Source organism: Maniola jurtina, chromosome 18 (assembly GCF_905333055.1).
Source record: "Maniola jurtina chromosome 18, ilManJurt1.1, whole genome shotgun sequence".
Classification (NCBI taxonomy): Eukaryota; Metazoa; Arthropoda; class Insecta; order Lepidoptera; family Nymphalidae; genus Maniola; species Maniola jurtina.
Window position 1 is genome coordinate 8367438 of NC_060046.1, and position 22351 is coordinate 8389788.

At 38.0% G+C, this 22351-nt stretch overlaps 3 protein-coding genes across 12 annotated transcripts in view; all 3 read right to left on the reverse strand.

Annotated features, from left to right (window-relative positions):
• The window catches only part of LOC123874556 (unconventional myosin-IXAa-like), a 39720-nt gene extending 29443 nt beyond the window's left edge, over window positions 1-10277 (reverse strand). For all 8 annotated transcript variants that reach the window (XM_045919989.1, XM_045919986.1, XM_045919983.1 and 5 more), the window contains exons 1-3: window positions 9428-10277; window positions 8287-8430; window positions 6567-6679 (exon numbers count right to left, since the gene is read on the reverse strand). In XM_045919989.1, coding sequence (XP_045775945.1) covers window positions 6567-6679; window positions 8287-8430; window positions 9428-9463 — 293 coding nt within the window. In that variant the 5' untranslated portion in view covers window positions 9464-10277. The remainder of the gene's footprint in view (window positions 1-6566; window positions 6680-8286; window positions 8431-9427) is intronic.
• A 1139-nt stretch (window positions 10278-11416) lies between these two features.
• LOC123874564 (zinc finger protein 572-like) lies at window positions 11417-13960 on the reverse strand. 2 transcript variants are annotated; one of them, XR_006797952.1, is made up of 3 exons: window positions 13516-13960; window positions 12380-13430; window positions 11417-12040 (listed from the first exon to the last, which is right to left on the reverse strand). XR_006797952.1 is itself a non-coding variant. In XM_045920002.1 (2 exons), exon 2 carries the CDS (start codon window positions 13421-13423, stop codon window positions 12572-12574), a length of 852 nt encoding a protein of 283 aa, XP_045775958.1. In that variant the 5' UTR covers window positions 13424-13430; window positions 13516-13960; the 3' UTR covers window positions 11417-12571. The 2 variants fall into 2 exon arrangements, 1 of the variants encoding a protein (XP_045775958.1); XM_045920002.1 differs by having other exon boundaries at window positions 11417-13430.
• A 5825-nt stretch (window positions 13961-19785) lies between these two features.
• LOC123874447 (protein groucho-like) overlaps window positions 19786-22351 on the reverse strand; it is a 105190-nt gene continuing 102624 nt past the window's right edge. For both annotated transcript variants that reach the window (XM_045919794.1, XM_045919793.1), the window contains exons 15-16: window positions 20687-20886; window positions 19786-20238 (exon numbers count right to left, since the gene is read on the reverse strand). In XM_045919794.1, the coding sequence (XP_045775750.1) occupies window positions 20131-20238; window positions 20687-20886 (308 nt within the window). In that variant the 3' untranslated portion in view covers window positions 19786-20130. The remainder of the gene's footprint in view (window positions 20239-20686; window positions 20887-22351) is intronic.

The following is a 22351-nucleotide window of genomic DNA, read 5'->3' on the forward strand; positions in this document are numbered from 1 at the left end:
CCAAACGAGTTATCAATGTGTGAACGAGTAGTGTATTTGTGTGCCGGCCGCACGCTTCCCACGCTCACCCTCGCCCCTCCCAACCCGCGCCTCCGCCGATCGCTTGCTTTGCTTTTAGTCGGATGTGGATGTCGACGACTGCAGCTTGCGTTACTCTAATACCTAAACTTACCTACCCGCTCTTATTATTGATTTGGCTATTGTTAACGGACTCGAATCTTTGCTTCACTGTTTTGACTCGGCTTGAATATCGGATTTTGTGTAATTGTTTCATCGACTGAAGAAAAATCGTAGGCAAGTATAATTTTGTTACCTACTTATATTTTATAAGTAACTATTTCATTTATTTTATGATATTATCTATACTTTTACTACTAATACTATAATACTATATACTATACAGTGTGTTTTTTTAACTTGGACAGTATGGGGAAATCTGAAACCATAGAAGATACAAAGAAATCGTCTTGGAAACCATTTGCTCTCTTTTTATGAAAACAATTTTGGTGGAATCAATTTTTTGGTCAAGCGTGAGTTGTCCATTGAGAGTCGAACATTTATTGAACCACTAGTATTATTAGGTTACCTTACCTACCTACCTAACAGTTAGGTACTTAGAAATTGTATGAAAAATCATTTACTAAAATTTGACCAACTTCTGCTGTCCCGATTTTTTTCTTTCCAAACAATGAAATGATCCTTACATGAAACTGAGTCGATCGGTATTAAAATAATTGTCAATTTCATTGATTTTTATGGACAACTCACGCTTGACCAAAAATTTACTCCACCAAAATTGTTTTCATAAAAAAAGAGCAAATGGTTTCTAAGACGCTTTCTTTGTATCTTCTATGGTTTCAGATTTCCCCATACTGTCCAAGTTAAAAAAAACACACTGTATAGTATATAGTATTATAGTATTAGTAGTAAAAGTATAGATAATATCATAAAATAAATGAAATAGTTACTTATAAAATATAAGTAGGTAACAAAATTATACTTGCCTACGATTTTTCTTCAGTCGATGAAACAATTACACAAAATCCGATATTCAAGCCGAGTACCAAGAAAATTACCTGTAAGAGAAAGAAATTACGACTGAATAAATATTTTTTTAGTTAGAAATTATGTTATAATTTAAATACCTACAACCCCAACTTCTTTAAAAAACCTTTTACAAAAAAATATAACTGGCTTCCAAAAAATACACTGAAAAGAGTAAAAAACTTAAATTTCGGAAGAAGTTTCAAGAAGTTTCTTGACTTTACTATCTTTCTCTGACTTTTCTGTAACACTGACTTCCGAAATTATTTTACTCTTTTCAGTGTGTTTTTTGAAAGTCGGTTAAATTTTTAGGGTTCCGTACCTCAAAATTAAATTTCAAATTCAAAATATTTTTATTCAATTAGACTTTTACAAGTTCTTTTGAATCGTCAAAAGCATCTACCACTGACTGGTTCGGAATGCTTTTCCTACCAATAAGAACCAGCAAGAAACTCGGTGGTTGCTCTTTTCAAAGATTTGATATACAATATTATGCCATGTATAAAAGCAATTGAAGTCCCGCGCATTGCTGGAGCGAATTGTAAAAAAAAAGAAACTCTGATAGATTCACTTCGTTGTGTGTCTGTCCGTCTGTCTATATAAAACTTCCCGTTGACCTAGAATCAGGCAGGTAGAAAGGCAAGTAACGGGAAAAATCTGAAAACTGGGCCAGTTTTTTTTGTAAAAAGTTTTTATTTCTAACTTTATAGTAATTGTAAAACTAAAAAGTTAATCTCATTACAATTTCAAGTAGTCCAAGTTTCAAGTCAAGTCCAAACACGGCTAGGATACATTGTCTTATTACGAAGTTCCGGTGCCTGTCTTTCGGTTTCATCATCAGATCTACGTTACTAAATGGTTCTTTCTTAGTGCAAATACTGCACTTGTTGATGAAAATAGCTAATCGTATGTTATGTTTTCCTATTTTGAAGAGTTCCCGCGATTTCTCTAGGATCCTGTCATCAGATCCTGACATGATGCCCACGGGACCACATCAGCAGTATTATCGGATTTTAATAGTTGTATACCTACCTAAAAAGTACTTTTTATTACAATTTCAAGAAGCCCAAACACTACCAAAATCGCTTTAAGTTTTGTATAAAATGAAGAGTTCCTTCGATTTCTCCAGACTGCCATCATCAGATCATGACTTGATGATCATGAAATCACTTGGGAAGTCTACTTTAAACAAAAAAAGATTTTTTCAAATCGGTCCAAGCATTTTTGATTAATCGGGGAACACACATTGAGAAGCTCCTCCTTTTTTGAACAAGGTCAAAACACTTCTCCTTCAGTTTGTTGCATTAAAAAGTATTCATTTAAATCAACGACTTAAAAAAAATTCAAAAGAAAAATAAAACCGACTTCAAAAACCACAAACACTAAAAAGTAAAAAATAATTTTTGTTTAGCTACACGTGTAATGTACCTAGGTATGAAGTCGAGCGAGCATAACAAAATTAGAAATCCAAGAGTGAAGCTCGCCCTCCTTCATACCTAGGTAGTAGGTACATTACACGTGTAGCTAAACAAAAATTATTTTTAACTTTTTAGTGTGTGTGATTTTTGAAGTCGGTTTTATTTTTCTTTTGATTTTTTTTTATTTCACAACTTTTAGTGGTCCCACTGTACTATAATATGCTATGCCCAGTTAAAGCCTACTGTTTACTAAGCTATTACACTGATCGCGAGCAATTTGCTCTTATCCATTGAGGAGTTCTGTTCTCCATCTCCAAAGAAATTCATCAGATCTTCACCAAATTCATATGGGACCACCTGCACAGTATACCCTTTCAAACAAAAAAAAATTTCCCAATCGGTCTAAGGGTCTTTGAGTAATCGGGGAACATACATTAAAAAACAAGATTCCGACGAATTGAGAACCTCCTCCTTTTTTGGAAGTCGGTTAAAAATAAATGATTGCAATCGCGATATAAAGTATCTCAACCCTGCTTCAACAATAAAAAATAATACTTAAAATCACACGATAATAAATAAAAATAATCATTGTATCGTGTAAGTATCGACATCGGTGTACATCACTAGAGTATCGATAAAAATATGATCAAGTGCCACTTCCCTATTAGTGTACGTGTAAGCTTTACCCTCCCTCACCTCCAACCTGCCCCCGTAAACTGCGAAAGGGACAACTGCAGCTCAGGCTGATTTTACCTACCAAAAACCTCGACCAAAAGACGTTTCGTATTTTGCTGTTTCCTTCTTCAAAACTGGACAGATCTCGATGGTTCTTATACCAAAATTTAGAGGAAAAGTGTATCTTTGCTCCTATGTTTTGCTTTTTTGTTAAAAACTTATCAAATTTGTATAACAGTCGTCTGAACCTGACGGTTGAAACTGGCGATTTTTTCGGGTTTTCGGATTGTCATATTTATTTTCGTGATTATGTTTTGGAAAAAAGGAAAACATACAGGCACGCATTAATGAGACCTAGATTTTTGTGAAAAAAATCATTGCTCTAGAGACATTATCCACGAAGGAAACAGGAGAATACGTTTGTATGGAGAAAAGCCACTCACGCTTGCTCTTAACGCAAGTATAAAAAATAGATTTCGTTTGGGTTACACTCATGTAAGCTGTAGGTATGCATAACAAAGACATTAGTTAGACATTTGTTAGTAATTTATGAGTGTTTTAATTTATCGTAATGTTTCGCTGGACCTGACATTAGCAGAGATTTATGTTTATATAACCTACGATGAATTTTTGCGACAATACAGACGCTATCTTTACTCATGTACCTATAATGAGTGCAAAACAAGTACCTAGTCCAATCTGAAGTTGAAACACTACAATTTGCGCCGATTAAATCAGGATAGAGTCCTGATGCGTAGTAACTCAAAAAAATTCGTATTACACACGCCATTTTTACGCGTACCAGACGCAACTAAAACGCGCTGCGAGCGCGATATACGAGTACATTCTTAGTCCAGTCTGAACTTTGCATACGCTCGCAATGCAGTTTGCAACACTGCCGGATGCAAACGCGGCGTAAAACTGCGCAGCTAATATCGCTATGTGTACAAATGTGCAATATGCTGTAGATATAAGTATCAGACCACTGTCAACCTGTATGGCAGAGTAATATTCAGTAGGCGTAACCAACAGAAACATGTTACTTAAACCCACCCTATACCGCTCGCCCTCGCCTTTCGATTTTATTAATATAGGAAAACATATAAATCCTTATCAAAAACTGGCAAGGCAAATATGCTGGTTGCAGAAAACCTCTAAAAATATCTTGCAAAACTTATGCTACCGAAACAGGCTCAACTTAGGGGTGGACTGAAATCTGAAACTCCCCAAGAAGAATCTAACTATTCATATTTAAACATGCCTAATATACTGTTGGAAGAAATGGAATCCAGTAAGTTCTGAAATTTAACAATTACGGTGATTCATAAAACGTGCCTAAATTTTTCATGCGGAAGGAAGTAAAAGGACCTTTGATAAAATATATACCGACTGACTGTCTACAATCTACGAGTAGTTGACAACCACGTCATCTAAATTCCTATAACACCGCAAATAGTACGTGAATAAAAGGTAAGTCTTGGCATAGTTGCGATTCAAAAAATATTAGTCAGTTCCGCAGGGATATCACTCATCGCTGACCGCTCGATGTTTGTTTTCAAAGTATGACTGGAAATAAATGCCAACGTGAACGCAGATGCTCTAGTTAAGCCTAAGGGCCTGTGCAGACCATGCTTACTGAAGATCTTTATCGCATAACGCAAAATATGATGGACTAACAATATAGCAAAAACACGTAGCAAATAACAACGGAATTTTATCCTCCGCGTAGTTAGTATCTCGTCTGCGCAGGCCCTTGCATGAAATGTATGACACTGCGAAGCGCGCGAGCGCACCATATGACGTGCATCTAGTTCCTTTTTCTCTCTCGTCTGGCTTTACAAAGATTAGCCAATGCCAAGTTTGTAGTTATTTGTAACAAGTTAGGGGAAACTATACAAGTATGGGCCCCGTCTGTGCCGGCACTCTCGCCGACACACGCACAGCACCCCGTTAGAGCGCTTTCCAGTCAGTTTTAACAAAAAAAAAAAACACTCCAAAAAGGCAGAGCACGCCCGCCAGCTAACACCAACACAGATGAAGTCCTAGTTCCTTGTACATCGGCTCGGTATCCACTAGCCACCAAAGCGGAGATGGGCGGAGATGTGTTTAGCAAACCAATCAGATTGCGATAAATGATGTGATACTTTTTTCACGTCATAATCTGATTGGTATGTTAAACACATCTCTATCCGTCTTAGCTCTGGCCGATACCGAGCCTTGTAATGTACAAAACACAAGCAACGCGTTGCCCAGGCAGAGCGTATTTGTTGAGAACAACTCAAACTAAGCTTTTTGCTTTAGCATAAAGGAGGCAGTGCACAGCAAGCCTAGGCGTACATCCTCTGTGTTTTGTTTTCAGTAGTCTGGTTTCGACGTAAAAAGTACATAAAGAAGTATGTAGGTAGTTAACAAAAAAAACTAGACTAATCCACTCTGTTTGCTACTGTCACTAGCCCTTACAAATGCTACACGCATACACGCGCGTTTTTTATGACGTCGCGTCGTGACGCGCTGTTACCGTCGCGCGTTGTATGTGGAATGTGGATTATTTTAACGTCATTAGAATTTAATATAAACAATCAGAATGAAAGACCGCTTTATGGTTATTTTGTATATTCCTCCTACATCAATGGTTATTTTCATCTTTCCTAAAACCTACACATCATATTTAAAATAAATATTTAATCGAATTCTCTCTCTGGTCTTGAAGGCCAATCTTGAGAGCAAATATCAAATCTGGGTTATGGTATGTACTGTAACCTAAAAACATCTCCACTTAGTGGATACAAGGCTTTATAACCTCCAGAAGATGGGTAAAAAAAGTCTATGTCACTCTCCAGGTACCTATTTAACTAAACCCATGCAAAAAACCACGTCTATCCGTTGCGATGTGATTGAAGAACAAACCAACAAGCAAACACATATTTGCATTTATAATATGGGTAGTGATTGCTCAAGGTCCTGGGATAATAATGCGGTTGGTTTCCAGATTCTTCTGCATACAACTAGACTAAGAGAACGAGATTTTCACTCTTAAGGTGCCTTTCCACCAGAGATGTACTATGCAGCTATGCTGTGAATATGTGAAATCTACGCTACGAAAATATGTGACCATTTCCACCAATCCTAAGCTATGTAGGTACTCTGCTCTGCACATAGCTACACCACTCGCGACGGCCCATAGCAGTCAGCCATAGCACGCATCCTTACATATAAAAAACATATCTTAGTTGAATCCGTTTTCACCAGTGCTAAGCTATGGTCACCAATGAATATGATTGGTGGATATCAACCGCATCCATAGCAACGTAGCATAACACATCTCTAGTGGAAAAGCAGCCTTAGGTTTTTTTACAGATTATTGTGATGTTAGTGATAGTTAGGTTGTTATAACTAGGCCACACGTCCATCACAAAAAAAAATACATACCTGTAATACTGGCCAGAGTTGTTGTTCGGCCACAGCATCATGACGGCGACGGGCGACTCGTTGGGCCCCAGCCGCCGCTCCTTGCACTCGCCGCTGACCATATCCCCGACCACCTGGGTGACAGGCCAAGTCAATGAGATACACATATTGCGACCAGGCGATTATCCAGTGAACCGAGCAAACCTGTAATCTTCACTACACACAAAATAAAGTAAACTCTGAAATATCATAGTAAAATTGTTTTTCTGTTGCTTGGTATATTTTAATGTTGTAGTAGGTACATATATTTTCATGAACTCAGAATTTTTCCTCTTTGCTTTGACATCCCACTAGATACAACAGCAAAAAAAATATATACCATAGGTCAATTTTTTTCGTATAAAATGTAGCCTACGTCACCCTATCTTTTACAACGAATCAATGACACCTCAGTCATCAAAATCGGTCCAGTAGTTTAGGCGCTACGGTGGAACACACAGAATCTGGATACAAACATACATACATACATATTACATACATACATACATAGACTGCTAAAATCATAACCTTCCTTGTGGCTTTGCCGCAGTTGGGTAAAAAGAAAAAGTTTTAGGATGATTTTAAATCTTTGTTGTTGAATTTCATTTTACATCATATAGGTACAGTACCAACAGTCAAACTTTAGAACACACACTTCCACATAGTTTTTGACATAGGAATGTGGATTTGATACAAAATTGAATAATTTGAACCCCTCTTGCAATAGCTACGTTGCTTTCCTGTGTTAAAAAAACCTGCAAAAATCTACATTCTGCTGAAAGTTGCTTTTTATTATTCTTAGCTAGAAGAAATGAACCATCCTTGTTCATTATCATACTTCTAAGGACAAATAATTAAGATTTCAAATAGCTCACACATGAGTCGGTTTCAGTTCAATTAAAGACAAGTATTACAAATGATATTTTAAGAATAATGAAGAATTGGCCGTTTGGCGCAGGCTGATGAAAATAACAATCAAATACTGGAATATATTGTTAAGAATAGTTTTCCTAACATTGATTGAATATCCACAGCAAAATATTTACATTATAGTCTATTTTAAAAGGAAACATCTGTTAGGAAGTTGCAATTGTGTGGAATTCACAGGCGCGCGTAGTTAATGCGGCAAAAAAATTAATTGATGATATTTATCATCAGTGACTAATCTCGTCTTACGCTAAGGCACTATTGTTTGTAGTAAAACACGTTTTTCATGTCCTATTCTTGTTGTTCTTTTTTTCTAAATCCACTACTAATGTGACAATGTTAGTGTCATTCTGATATCCTATCCTGTAAAATGTGTATCAATCTTTACTGAACTGATCTTGAGGAATTTTGGCAAAGAGATAGAATTGCATCCTGGAGTCTTTTAATATTTTACCTAGTGAGAGCCAAGAGCCTCAAAGTTGAAAGAGCAATGCAAAGGGTCACTCTCACAACTTTGAAGGTTTTTACTAGCTGATGCACGCGATTTCGCCTGCATTGATTTAGGTTTTTAAAAATCCTGTGGAAATTCTTTGTATTCCATGTTATCTCTCTTTGTCATTTTAAACTAACTATTCATTCAACAATCACATCTATCTGTTGCGTCGTGATTGGAGCACAAACCAACAAACAGACACACTTGCATTCATAATAATATAGGAAGTGAGGTAGTGATTTACAAAAAGTAGTATAAGAGAAAATATTAAAATCTATATACCTCTGCCAGCTCATAAGGACCTCCAGATCCATCATTCAAGTTGAGTTTGTCAGCAATGCAACAAACTATCTCTTCTGAGCTGGTCTGCTTGGAGGCCTCCACTGACAGTGCCTCATATTGTGCAGAGAGTGCCCCCACAAAGACCTGTATGTAAAAATAATCATATATTAGGCTACTGGGATACAAGTAGGATCCAGACCAAACATTATTCGGGTATTGGGTAGAATGGTTCTGAGTTCTGACATAAGACTGATAAAACCTCCTGGTGACGACTAATTCTCTCTTATAAGTACATCATCATCATCATCCTGGTCAACCCATTGGAGGCTCACTACAGAGCGTGGAGTGTGAAGAAGTAGTAAGGACTCCTCTTAGAGTGAGAAGGGTTTTGGCCATAGTCTACCACACTGGCCAAGTGCAAATTGGCAGACTTCACACACCTTTGACCATTATGGGAAACTCTTAGGCATGCAGGTTTCCTCACAATGTTTTCCTTCACCATTAAAGCAAGTGATATTTAATTGCTTAAAATGCACATAACACTGAACAATTAGAAGCATGTGCTTGGGATTGAACCTCTGACCTCCCAAATAAGAGGCAAACCTCTTAACCACTGGGCTAACATGGCTTGCGGGCATGATATAGTTAATTGACAAACACTATAGTATTAGTGTGTGTCTTAAATTAGTGAGTATCCAGACAAAATCCTTCTGTATATCGATTTTATAAGAAATATAATTTATGAGTCCCCTACTTCGACTGTCTACTTATCTTAGTAAAAAGAAATACAATTAGGTACAGAAATGCCAGCCTATTTTTAGACACAATCTAAGATTTCACTTTATAAATATAAACAATAAGCATGTTAGTAAACACACATACAATGTGTTGAATTGCCTATGAATCTTTGTATAATGCAATATTTATTACAAAGCACTGATAAAAAGATGAACAAAGGTCAATTTGAAAGTATTAAATACTATCTGCTAAACTTAATTTAAATACAGAACAAAACTACATTCAAATATGGCACATCAAAAGTTAAACTTCTTAGTGAAAACTAAATAAAATGCTTTAATTTTTTTTTTCTTGTGATTTAAATACAAATTATAGTTTAATTTAAAATATGTGTTTAACCGACCTGCACAATATATCTGTGATTTTCTGCATGAGCCATTCCTACTTCATTGTTTACTTTATGAGATACAAAGATGCCATAGTCTCATTTTGGTTACCACTGAAACTTCACTGCAATGTCTCTTGAAATTTATTTTCACTTTTTCTCATTTAATTACTTAATTATATTACTCACAAACTTCACTTGGCACTTGTTAGAACTTCAGTGTGGATTTTTTAATGACTTTAAGCTGATACGAAAGAACCGCAGCTATTTGAATAATGTTTGCAGAAATCTTGTTTTTTCTTAGACCCCCCTGAGGTGCACAGGTTGTAGTCAACCGTGACAAGTTCATAAAATGTCATGTCTGATACCCCAGTGTAGCTCGTCGATCATCTCCTTATATTGAGCTCAGCAGCAGCGACGTTGAGGTTGGTGAGCGATAATATTGGTAAAGCAACAATATACAAGGAAGAGAAATCTCAGATGTGGGTCACATGCTGATTGAAATGTAGTCACCCAGCCTGTATTGCCTGAGGATTCTAGTGGTAATTCACTAACAACGTGAGTTTGCACCGGACACACTGTATTCTTTTGTATTCAACGATTTTTTTCTTCACTATTTGGAAAGTATACTGTATATAATAAAAATCGCAACGATTTCGGTGTCTTGTCTTCAACAACCTGTTATTTGTCATTCACAACTCTCACTTATGCACCATATACTCGCACTAGATGCACAATTATAATGCGATAACATTAAACTATTAACTAACTTCTAATATGTTTCTTTTGCTGTGAGTAATTTATTTCAATCTACAAAATGTTTTAAGAATTGAACCACCATTTTTATTTGTATCTCGAGTTGAATTGAATCGTGTATCTATTGATAATACTGCTATTTTAGATAGCTTTATTATTTAGTTTAAATTGTATGACAATAGTGGTTCATACTATTTGGTCGGGTAAATTATCCATAGTCTATTTTATTATTTTACCACAGATAATCCATTTGATAGGTAATTTTTTAATACAGTACATACGGGTAACATTGGTATAGCAGCGGTAGATATACACAGATTTTGTCCTTACAAAGTTACCCCACAGTTTTGAGTAACTTTGTGAATCGAATGTTTTGGTAAATAACTTCGAATGTTTTTATCATTTTTGTGGATTGCTTAAAACAACATGTTATTTTAAAAAGAGTTTCTGCAAATAGTTTATTGATGAATTATTTAAATCGAATTATTTAACCGTTGCTTGACTGGACATGTTTCTAAAGTTATCCGTGACTACTGTATAATAAATGTTTTAATTAAAAAATCTGATAAAGGCGTACAGCAAAGATGGGTAAGATTAATATAATACGCACAGTGCCAACACTGCCAACGAACGCAGCAGTCGGTCAGACCCATAGACTTACGATTTTTTCGCTAAGCCTATGGTCAGACCATTCGCAGGCATTTGGTCAGACAATCGCAGCCTGTCGGTCAGACAGTGACAGGCCAACCACCAGACATTTACAGTCAGTTGGTCAGACAGTCGTATATAATCAATCAGACAGACACGCCTCGCAGTCAGTGAGTCAGCCGAAGGCAGTATGTCAGACAGTTGCAGCTGGCAGTCGATCAGACAGTCGCATGCAGTCGGACAGACAGCTGTTGCAGTCAGACAGCCGTAGGCATATGACCAGACAGTCGCAAGCAGTCAGAAGGTCGAGGTGGTAGGGGTAAAGGGATGAGGTCTGTAATTTCGAAATACATAGTTACATTACTGCCTTTTATTTCAATTAGGTACCTACTCGATATTAAAATCGTATATTTAAAACTCTGGGCTGTTTGTGTTTCCGGGCTAATGTGTTTAACGACTAAACTGATTTTGAGAGGACTTTCGCAGGCAGGTAGAAGATCCACTACGCTCGCAGTGATCTTGAGTACTTTTGAACTCGGGAAACCAAAAGAGTTCTACTTACCTACGAAATAATGGTTAAGGTTTAAAGACAATGTAGGTATATAGAGTTTATCAATTATTTTATTATGTTCACTTATCTTAAAAGCTATTGACAAAACAGTTCGTTTTTATTATTTTGTTCAACTTTATACAAAGTAGAACCTCATACATTTTAATACTTAGTAAAGATAGGTACCTAAGTAATAAGTAACAAGACTTACCAATCTAATCATACAATGACTTTTATAGTTGGTGGATTGAGATTCCTAAGGTCATGTATGAGCAATTAGTTTGCACGACATTCTTTATATTATCTTAGCTATTTTAAGTAACAAATAAGTACCTAACATTGATAAATTGTTTGTACTGTATCAATAAATAAATAAAATAAAACATACCTAGGCCTATAATAATTATTACTAAGTAAAGAGAAACTAACCACGATTGGACCTTTGAAATTTAAAATGAGAGCATAAATCTCTGGTACAGGGCCCTTCCTTTACTTATGTGAATAATACTTAACTGCCTACCTAATTTAAGAAATAATTTGCTTAGAACTAAAACGCGCCTGCGCGATCTTTGGTTCGGTATAGGTTATTTTCTAAACTTACAGTTTCTCACTTGATCACAATTACACTTGTAAAACATAAAGAAGCCAACAAACTTCTGTGTTGTGGTGTGTCGTGACTCATGAGAGAACAGATACCTACTTAGTTATAAAAATACTAGTTTCGGTCTACACAAACGGTCTGCATTTGGACAAGCCAACAGCAAAATAACAGCTTGAAATGTGTTTATTGCAATTGGCACATTGCATTGAAACTGACAACCGATAAGGCAGTTTGCGTGCAGTCGTCGTGCAGTTCTAGTAGGTATCACCACACATAAGAGCGTGAAATGCATGCGGACTGCACAATCAGTTGGCAGTTGAAACTTGCAATGCAGTTGCACTAAAACCATGTAAAATTAGTGCAATTGCAGTCGCAAATTTGTAGTAGGCTTGCATTCCAAGTGCAGACGACAGACCTCTGTCTTGACCTTAAAGATTCCTTGTCACCATATTTTTCTTTAGATAGGTCTTTTTTAGTTATTATACATTCACTTAATATCTAGAGATAGGTAAGGCGTTCGAAGTCAGGACGTTATAAACTAGATTGTTGCGACGCACCATAACACAGAAGTTTGTTTGCATAAATCTACTTAATTAGCACCTTAGATTTACAAAAGTCTTCTTGTACGGTAGGAATGCACAGTGACTCGCTTGGCGGCGGCGGCGGCGGCGGCGGCGCGGCGAGCGTGCACGCGCCCGTGCTTGGCGAGGTGGTCGGAGCGCGCGAACCGCTTGCCGCACTCGCCGCAGCGGTAGGGCTTGTCACCGGAGTGACTGCGCCGGTGTCGCGCCAGCTCGTCCGAGCGCGCGAACCGCCAGCTGCAGCCTCCCCACGTGCACCGGTAAGGCTTCTCGCCGCTGTGCCGCCGCAAGTGCGCGCGCAAATGCGACGCCTTCGCGTAAAGTTTCCCGCACTCCTCCACCGGACACCGAAACGCACCGAGCTTAGGGCAGAACGTCGGCTCACCCCACGAACGCACTTTTGCATCTTGAATTACTATACGCACTTTTTCACTCTTTTTGTCAAAACTTTGTTGCGGATATTGAATGTCTTGCACGCACGTCGAATCCAAATCGATCCCGAGGACCGAAAGTCGTCCTAGATCTGCATCACTACCGCTATCGTTAGAATCTGTCGCGGACTGCAGAAGATCCCTGGATTTATCGTTAGTCAGAGCTTCGAGAAGGTAGTCATCCAGGTTCTTGTCCAAATTATCGAAGTCAAAAAGTACGGGAGAGCTGCCTTCTAAGTTTGAACTATCTCTATTTGAATCGTCGAAAGCGTTAATAAACGCATCACACTGAAAGTCGGCATCACTGAGTTGCCAGGCGTCGAAATCGGTGTTGAGATTCGTCGGGAGTTCGAAGTTGATCAGGCTCTCGACCGGCGTGTATTCGAAGAGAAGCTGATCGTTCAGGAGTGCATCGTCAAGAAGCAGACCGCTATCTTCGCGGTACATTTTGGATCTGAAATTTAAAAAAAATTGTGGCTTAAGAAGTGGAAGATTTTAAAAGCTTCAAGTTTGGAGAGAATACTTTCGGCGGTACTTACAAAATATTATGTTTGAACTGTCAGTTTGGATTATTTTTAAAAATAATTATGAAAAAAAAATTTTAGATGAAAAACGGTCGGGGTGAGTTACGGACAGGCGCATGCGATGCGTCCTGTACTCAGAGTGAGTGGTCGCAACCACTCCGGACAGCGCGACGGACGCGATAACAGACGATCGGCGATTACCGGGCAGCCTGCGCCCGCGTCAGTCGCCACCACGATTAATCACCAGTCAACACTCAATGAATGAACCTATACGATACACTTTAGGTAATCACGTCATTTACTCTAAGCTAAGGTTGATATGTATGTAGGTATTCAGGTGATACATACAAAGTACAGACTACAAACTTTATTTTATCACGTCTTGCCTATTGGGTATATGGATTAAGAGCCAGTGCGTGCCAGACCCTCGTTATTTTATAAAAGCTGAAAGTTTTATAAAAGAAGAACAATAATTATCGTTCAAGCGACTGTCCTGTGAAGTTTGGATCATGGTGGCTTTGGGGGATAACAGGTAATTAAAGCGTAAAAAAATCTTACGTCAAAGTATAAAATCTAATTTTTTAAAGTTTAAGGGTGGCCGGCAGGCGGTTGCCAGTTGCCACGAAACTTCGTGTCTGGCAATGCATGATGTGACTTCTATTAGTATTCCGAAATAAATATAAAAAAATAAACTTTATACTTTCACGTAAGATTTTTTACACCTTTGTCACATGTTAACTCCCAAAGCCACCATGACCCAAACTGCATGATCGCTGATGTTCCTTCTAGTGTTGGGTACAATACGCAGTGAAAATTTCAGCTTTTATAAAGTAACGAAGGTCTGACATGCGTTGGCTCTCTCTCTCTAATAGGTAAACCAATCTCAGCATGTACTTACTTATCTGCCTACCTACTAGATATTTTTAAAATAATAAAAAACTGGTGTGTGTTTATTGTTATGCGATATGTAGATCATTCACTTTCTTTTAATTATTTATCGGTTTGTTTGCATGCGACAGTTCGTTTACCTACGAAAGATAGAATTAAATTATATTTTTATTTATCTAGGTACGTACCTAACCTATTACAAAGAAAGCTCTAGAACTTTCTCGTAATCCAAACAGTCGGTTTGCTAGATTTACCAACAACGAATTACTTTCAAGAAGTTGTTATATAAAAAATTAAAAGGATTGCCTTGCCAAAAAATAAACTACAAAGTAAGATTTAATAGTTTAAAAACTCATTATACTCATAGCCAGTGCCACTCATGATGATGTAATGTAAGGATTCCAACGATAGGTACCATACATCCAAAATTAGCCATATATTGGTGCCCACGAAGTTATGGCGGGATAAAGAAACTCACATACTTAGTAAGTACATACATGAACTTTGAAAACATTACACCCCTTTTTTGGGCAGAAATAAGGTGTTCCAATCTACCTACCACGTACCAATCTTAGTTTTATCAAAATCAGTTCAGTAAGATTAGTAGGTATCATCAGCTGTGCATTTAAATGGAAAAGTCCACTACGCCAGGCCTTAGAAATCATGAAATAAACTTAAAAAGCGGAAATTCCGATCGGAGCGGAATTGATAGTAGGTGTTTTTTGCAGCGCTTACATCCCTTGATAATTTGTGATAACTGATAACAATCGGAAGTACTGAACAACTGTCCACGCGCGTGCAAAATATAATGAGGAAAACAACAACATCATCCAGTCGTTAATAATAATATTAATGTGCCATAGACTTACTCGTATTCATATAACTACGGATTATACGAATGTTCAAAGAAAAATTGGTTCTCAATGTTATTAATTTCAATGTCAGACAGACGGACTGGCAGACAGACAGATGGACAGACAGACGGGCAGACAGACGGACAGACAGACAGACAGACGGACAGACAGACCTACTTTACATCGCTTACGTACCATAGTTGATAGTAGGTATAGGTGGATAGTAGGTTTATTTTCCGCGTACGGAATTTCACCTACCCGCACTGCGAATGCGGTGAACGCCAATTTTGATATACCTCCATAATGCTCAAAATATTCGCACGAATTTAATTCCGCGTATCAAATCATAAATTTTTCCCGCGAGAATTTTAAATCGCAGTGCGGGCATCTGTTTACGATTGCAAATGTTACAGAATTAGGAAAAAAAATCGCGCAATTTTTATCCGCTGTGCGAACTAGCTCTTACGGTTCGCGAGATACAGCCCGCTGACAGACAGACGGATGGACCAACCAACGCGCGATGGACGGACAGGACAGTGGAAGCTTAGTAATAGGGTTCCGTTGGCACCCTTCAGATACGGACCCCTAAAATAGCGTGTTGTAGCAAATTCTGCGCAGCCGGAGTCGGCGTGGGCGTTATCTCTCCGGTGGCTGGCACCGCCAGTGTCTGGCGCGAGCTGCGCATTCTATCATAGATATTTACCATATTATATTATGTTTCCATCTCGGATTACGATACGCGGAGACATGAAAAAGTATCCTAGAATTGAAAAGATTTTTTTTTATTTTATTAAAAGTTTCAGAATCAGAAAGAACCTTTGAATAGTCAAATCAATCTACTCGTATCTGCCTATACCTGCTACTTTTTATGCTGTGCATATCGAGAGATATGAAGAGAGATCTGTTTATACTTAGGAAAGTAGGTAGTAAGTAGGTAATACGTAGCTGAGGCCCTGCGCTGGAGTAGGAACGTTTCTTCAAAATCGGTTTAGCCGTGAAAAGATAACAAACACGGAATATACAGTCACACTTCAACATTGATTTTATTTTGTGTTATTGATAGTTAGAATAAAATCAAACTACTCTTCATTTATCTATGTTAATCAAACAGTGCGATCCACACTAATGTACCTATCTATAAGTATCGACCGTCGAAACTAATATTTATTTTCTAGAAACTAATATCTATGTCTGTGGTTTTCCAGATTTCTGTTAAAATATTCGGTTTCAAAGTAACGCGGTCTTAAAAATTTTCATACAAATCTTTGAGCCCCAGTAATTTTAAAACTACATATTTTTAGAAAAATCTAAAACACCACAGACACAGATATTAGTTTCTAGAATATGTCTGCAAAATTTCATGGACTTTGTTTGCTTAGTATTCAAATGAAATTGGAACTACGATTGTATGAAACGAATGACGGAGAGAGCCCTGTTAAGCATCTAAGAAGCTAAGACGTAAAACCAATGGGACCGCCTGTTGTACCTACTTGCATAAAGAGGATAAATAATATCGTAAGACTGTGCTAATATTATAAATGCGGAAGTGTGTCTGTCTGTCTGTTTGCTAGCTTTTCACGACCCAACAGTTTAACCGATTTTGATGAAAGGTACAAAGTTAGCTTAACCCCCCGGGGATGGATATTGTAGGCTATCTCGGAAAATAGAAGAGTTCCCACGGGATTCTCAAAGACCGTTTATCCGATGTACCTATATGAATTTTGGTACAGAAGTAAGTAGCTTGCGTCCCGAATATTGACAGGTAACTTTTATCCCGGAAAACAGAGTTCCCGCGCGATTTTTAAAAACCTACATCCACGCGGATGAAGTCGCGAGTGTCATCTAGTAAGTTATAAATTCAACGTCACGATTCTTACATTTGTTGCAAGTTGCGTAATAAAAACCTGTTACAATTTCCATATAGCTTTGTAGTTGTAAATACCTACATAGGTAGCTGGTACATGTAGGTACCTATGTGCAGACTCCGCCGACTGTGTATAAGCTGATAAGGTCCGGTGGCTGGCAGTGCCAGCATCTGTCCACGTCCGATCGCCGATGGATCCATTACGAATGTAGGTACCCTATTCGGAGCACCACGTTGTTTTCCGCTAACTAGGTATGATGGAAAATACTTATATGCAGTCATAGAAGAATTTAAACGTAAATCAATTAGTAGGTACATAATATTATTAGGTATACCTAGACCACCACCTACCTACTAGAATCATAGGTACCTAGGTTAAATCTACGTATCAGTGAAAGAATAGTAAAGAAGTAAATATAATAATCGGAATAAAAACCATTAATTTCCTACGGCCTATTATCCACAGGTAATACTTACTCCTAGCACACTCCTAGTCACGTAGGTAGGTAGGTAGATAGGTACTCTCGGTGTCTCTGCGTTGAAGTTCCTCATTGATTCCTCAGTCATGATCCCTTTTTATTAATCAGAGTTTTCTTGAGGTAGTAGCTAATGAGGTGGCTTTCCAGATCCTTCCGGATACCTATACTACTGGCCCAAAGATTTCGACTCCGAGATCTTACATCGCAATCGATTGATATGCCTCGACATAATCGTAAGTTCCACATAATGTGATGAAAACGACAGACAGACAGACGGACGGACGGACGGACGGACAGACAGACAGACAGACAGAGATATCAAAACTGTGCTAATATTATAAATGCGGAAGTGTGTATCTGTCTGTCTGTCTGCTAGCTTTTCACGGCCCAACAGTTTAACCAATTTTGACGAGTTTGAGTAGTAGGAAAATAATCCAACTGCTAGTTTCATTGATCGACCCATACAAACTGAGGGTGGTCATACATAGTAGGTATAGGATTGAATCACAAATATTTTGATGGCCCTGGGGATTGCCGCGGGGAGATAAAACAAATATCAAGCGCAAACACGGTGTTTGTCCGTCGTGCGTCAGATAAAACCGTCGTTAGCGGGCATGTGTTGTTTTTGAAGGGCTAATTTAAAGCGAAATCTCTTGATAAAAATGGTATCACGTTTCAGTTATTGGAATCGATGCTATACGTATTTTTGTTATGATAATATGACGACAGATAAGTACCTAATACTTAGGTATTATTTCGAAGCACCTACTGCTTAATGAGGAAAATAAAACAATAGTTATCACGACCAGACACATCTATCTATAAAAAAAACCTTTTGGAACCTGAATGGCACTGATTCAGAGCGCAACTAAAATTTAGAGTATTCGCATCTTTTTCTTTGCAATGTAATTAGAAAAGGATGACAAACTAGAACTGTCAAACCTTGTGAGTCTGGGCTTTGTACTTAGGTACCAGACGCGACTCGCGACCCTATTGTTTGCCTAACCTTTCCGTCCTTTTTTTTTAGCAATATTAAAAAGAAAAAGATGCAGATAGCTACTCTAAGTTTAGTTTAGGGAAAAACATCAAAATCGACGTCATTTTATCTAGGTACCTAAGACACTTGGAAGTTTTTCATTATTTCGACTTTCGAGTATAAATTCACTATTGTTATCGATACCACCGCAGGTACAAACTTTTGGCGTTTTAGAATTGTTGTTAGCATAATATACCTAAGCCTAACATGGCCTCCATTCCATTTCATTCCATCAGCCTGTATGCGTCCACTGCTGGACTTCCAAAAGCGCGCCACCAAACACGGTCCTCCGCCTTCCTCATCCACCCGCTCCCCGCTACCTTCTTCAGGTCATCGGTTCAGCGGGCAGGATGTCGTCCCATACTGCGCTTACCTGTACGCGTTCTCCACGTAACCGTAACATGGCCTAACATTAAATATTTACTAATTTAAATTTCTCAAGACCAGGAGATGCTTAATAAAAGCTAAAAGTACCTATGTAATAAAGTGGCTTTGTAAACTAAACCAGCCAGCCGAACTGCGGTGAGTTCGCCAGTTAGATTTTTAAACCTTTGAGGAACTTATTTTTTGCCAGTTTTTTTTTTACAATTACTGGATTAATAAGCGAAATTGCTGAATTAGCCACAGTTAAAATTCCTAAATTGTGAATCCACCATAGACTGCTACATTAGACCAGCCAGCTGGTCTAGTCTGTCATTAGGTAGGTGTATGACAGACATGGTCCTAATGGTAGGTGTATGACAGACTAGACGTGTGTATGTTTCAAAGTTACGCGGTCTTAAAAATTTTCATACAAATCTTTGAGCCCCTGTAATTTTAAAACTACATATTTTTAGAAAAAACTAAAACACCACAGGCACAGATATTAGTTTCTAGAATATGTCTGCAAAATTTCATGGACTTTGATTGCTTAGTATTCAAATGAAATTGGAACTACGATTGTATGAAACGAGCGACGGAGAGAGCCCTGTTACGATTTTTTTGAAGTCTTTGACTTTGTGTCTTTCTATGCCTATTATTTCCTCTTCCTTATCTGCTACAATAATTTATTTATGATCATGTTTAGGGATGACAGGTTTGCTTACATCATAGATGGCTAATCCAATTGTAGTAATGTAATCAGTAGTAAAAAGGTGGGTAATTAGATAAATAAAACGAGCCATATATAATTTGCGCATATCTTTTCTTTAATATGAGCATTTTACAACAATATTGAAACGAAATCATCATTTTGAGATCTGCTGCCAACATACACTACGGGCGCTCAACAAATAAACATAAACCGCGCACACTAATCTATATAAACAAGTCGCATAAGTACATACAGGCTTCCCAATATACTCTATACACTAAAGCTATATCACCACTTTCCGCGCTATGCTCGCGGAACGTCCCGCGCGGGTCACGTCACGTCACGTCACGATCACGTCACGATCACGTCACGACCACGTCGCGGTCACGGCACTTTGATCAGTTCGTTTGTTCGTAGTCCGAGTGTCCTGTCGCGCACTAATAGATCACTTCGTACACTGTGGCCTTCTTGTCCCCTGAGCCTGTCACTATGTATTTGTCGTCCGACGAGATGTCGCAGCTGAGCACCGATGATGATTCCTTTGACTGCAACAAACAACTTCGATTAGTATTCGTTTAACGATCAATGATCAAACTGTCTGTGGGCCGTTGGAAGGAAAATTGTTTTGGACATTTTGGACTATGTACTTCAATACTTTTGAATCTATTTTACTGTAAAAACACAAGCTACGATTAATTCCAACCAAGTGTTAATGGTAAAAGTGTGAATTGATCTGACATAATCGTTAAATTCGTATTTTTACCACATGAGTAGATAACCCTATTTATTAGCCTTCACTGGTAAAACACACGTAAAAATTTGAATAATAACTACATAAAAGAAATTGGAATTGGCGTTTGTGTTTTTATAACGCCATGCTCTTATAACGTCTGTTTCTATAACGGCTATGCCTGAAGACTCGCTCCGTCGCCCCTTCATTCAGCTTCACGCACAACAGCTGGTGTTTGTGACATGTCGCAGTAGAGTACACACCTGGAAGATGCTGGCGCCGTAGGGCGTGCGCCAGGCGTTGAGCAGGTTGTCCTTGCCGGTGGACACGAACCACTTGCCGCACGACGCGAAGCGCAGCGACAGCACGCACGACTCGTGCAGGTGCAGCTGGTACTTGTCCGGCTTCACCGCGTGCAGCACTTCCACGTTGCTGTTCTCCATGCCCACCGCGAGCCATTCGCCTGAGGACAAAAGGTTACTCATATTAGTTACTATAGAGAGCATTTGTGACTGGCGTGCTACTCAATCGGAGGATGTCACAAGAATGACCCTTCTGCAGGCTACACATTGACGCCTGTATTCATATGTTATAAGAGTTTACATGTAAAAAATATTTGAACAAAATCTTCTAAGAGTAAATTGGCGAAGAGAAGGACAACATATGAAAAACATGGAATAGTTTTTTTTTCAAAATTCCACGGGAACTATGGATATCTACGGGATAAAAAGTAGCCTATGCGCTAATCCAGGGTATAATCCGTTAATATCTCCGTTCTAAATTTCAGCCAAATCCGTCCAGGAGTTTTTGCGTGAAAGAGTAACAAACATACACACACACACACATACACACATACACAAACTTTCGCCATTATAACATTGCCTTTATAATATTATATTAGTGTGATCTAAATACACATATAAATACTTATTATATCATACACATACACATAAACTTTCGTCATTCATTAGAAAGACGAACGTGATGCTCCTACCTTGTAACTACTACGTATGTACGTGCGTACTAAATGTTCAAACAAAAAATCAAAGTCATAAGACGTGACTGTCAATTGCGAACTTTGCTAATTCCTGACATGGCACCGATGGCTAGTAAATACACTGGCGGCTTAAGAAATCCAACAGTGCTTTAGTACGATTTCGTAGATCAACGCTTCCCAGAAGATCAAGTATTTTTATAAAACTTCCTCAAGAAACCAAAATAGGCATCTTTAGAAACATAAAAATGAATGGATATGGCTGAAAGTGGTCAAACTGCATTTAAAGCAGGCAAAGTAATAAATAGCACAATAGGCAAAATAGCTATAATAATATTCTGTATCAGAAATACATTTTACATACTTCATGCATAACATATTATTTTATTCTGTATCTAAAGATTCACACGCTATAGATTGATAAATAATTAAACGATTTATTCACATTCAATATTTCGAAACGGTACTTTGGAAGAATCATTCAACCGTGTAGAGGTCATAAATTTACACATCCAGTTTTGTTAACCACTAATAAAACCATTAGAACGATCGTAAAATTAGAGCAATAAAAATTAAAATTGTTAATTTCATGGTAATTAGGCAATAATTTTATAAGAAATCTTTTCGTTTCGTTAAAAATGCAAAGAACTATTAATTAATAGCGTTTCAAATAACATTAGCCTTGAAACAAAATATCGACTCCCTTGACTTGACTTTTCTACAATAATTAACTATGGGAATTAATATCTGTACCATGAAAACCGTAACTGTAATTTTTTTTCGCTGGAGGTTTGACCATTTTTTGTGATAAATTGTTGTAATCCATAGTATAAATGCGAAAGTGATTCTGTCTGTCTGCTACCTTTTCACGGCCCAACAGTATAACCAATTCTGACGAAAGGTGCAGGGTTAGCTTATATCCCGGGGACGGACA

What these genes read in the sequence shown, in the direction of transcription:
- LOC123874564 (XM_045920002.1), bottom strand. Translation starts at nt 13,423, where the DNA reads ATGTACCGCGAAGATAGCGGTCTGCTTCTTGACGATGCACTCCTGAAC.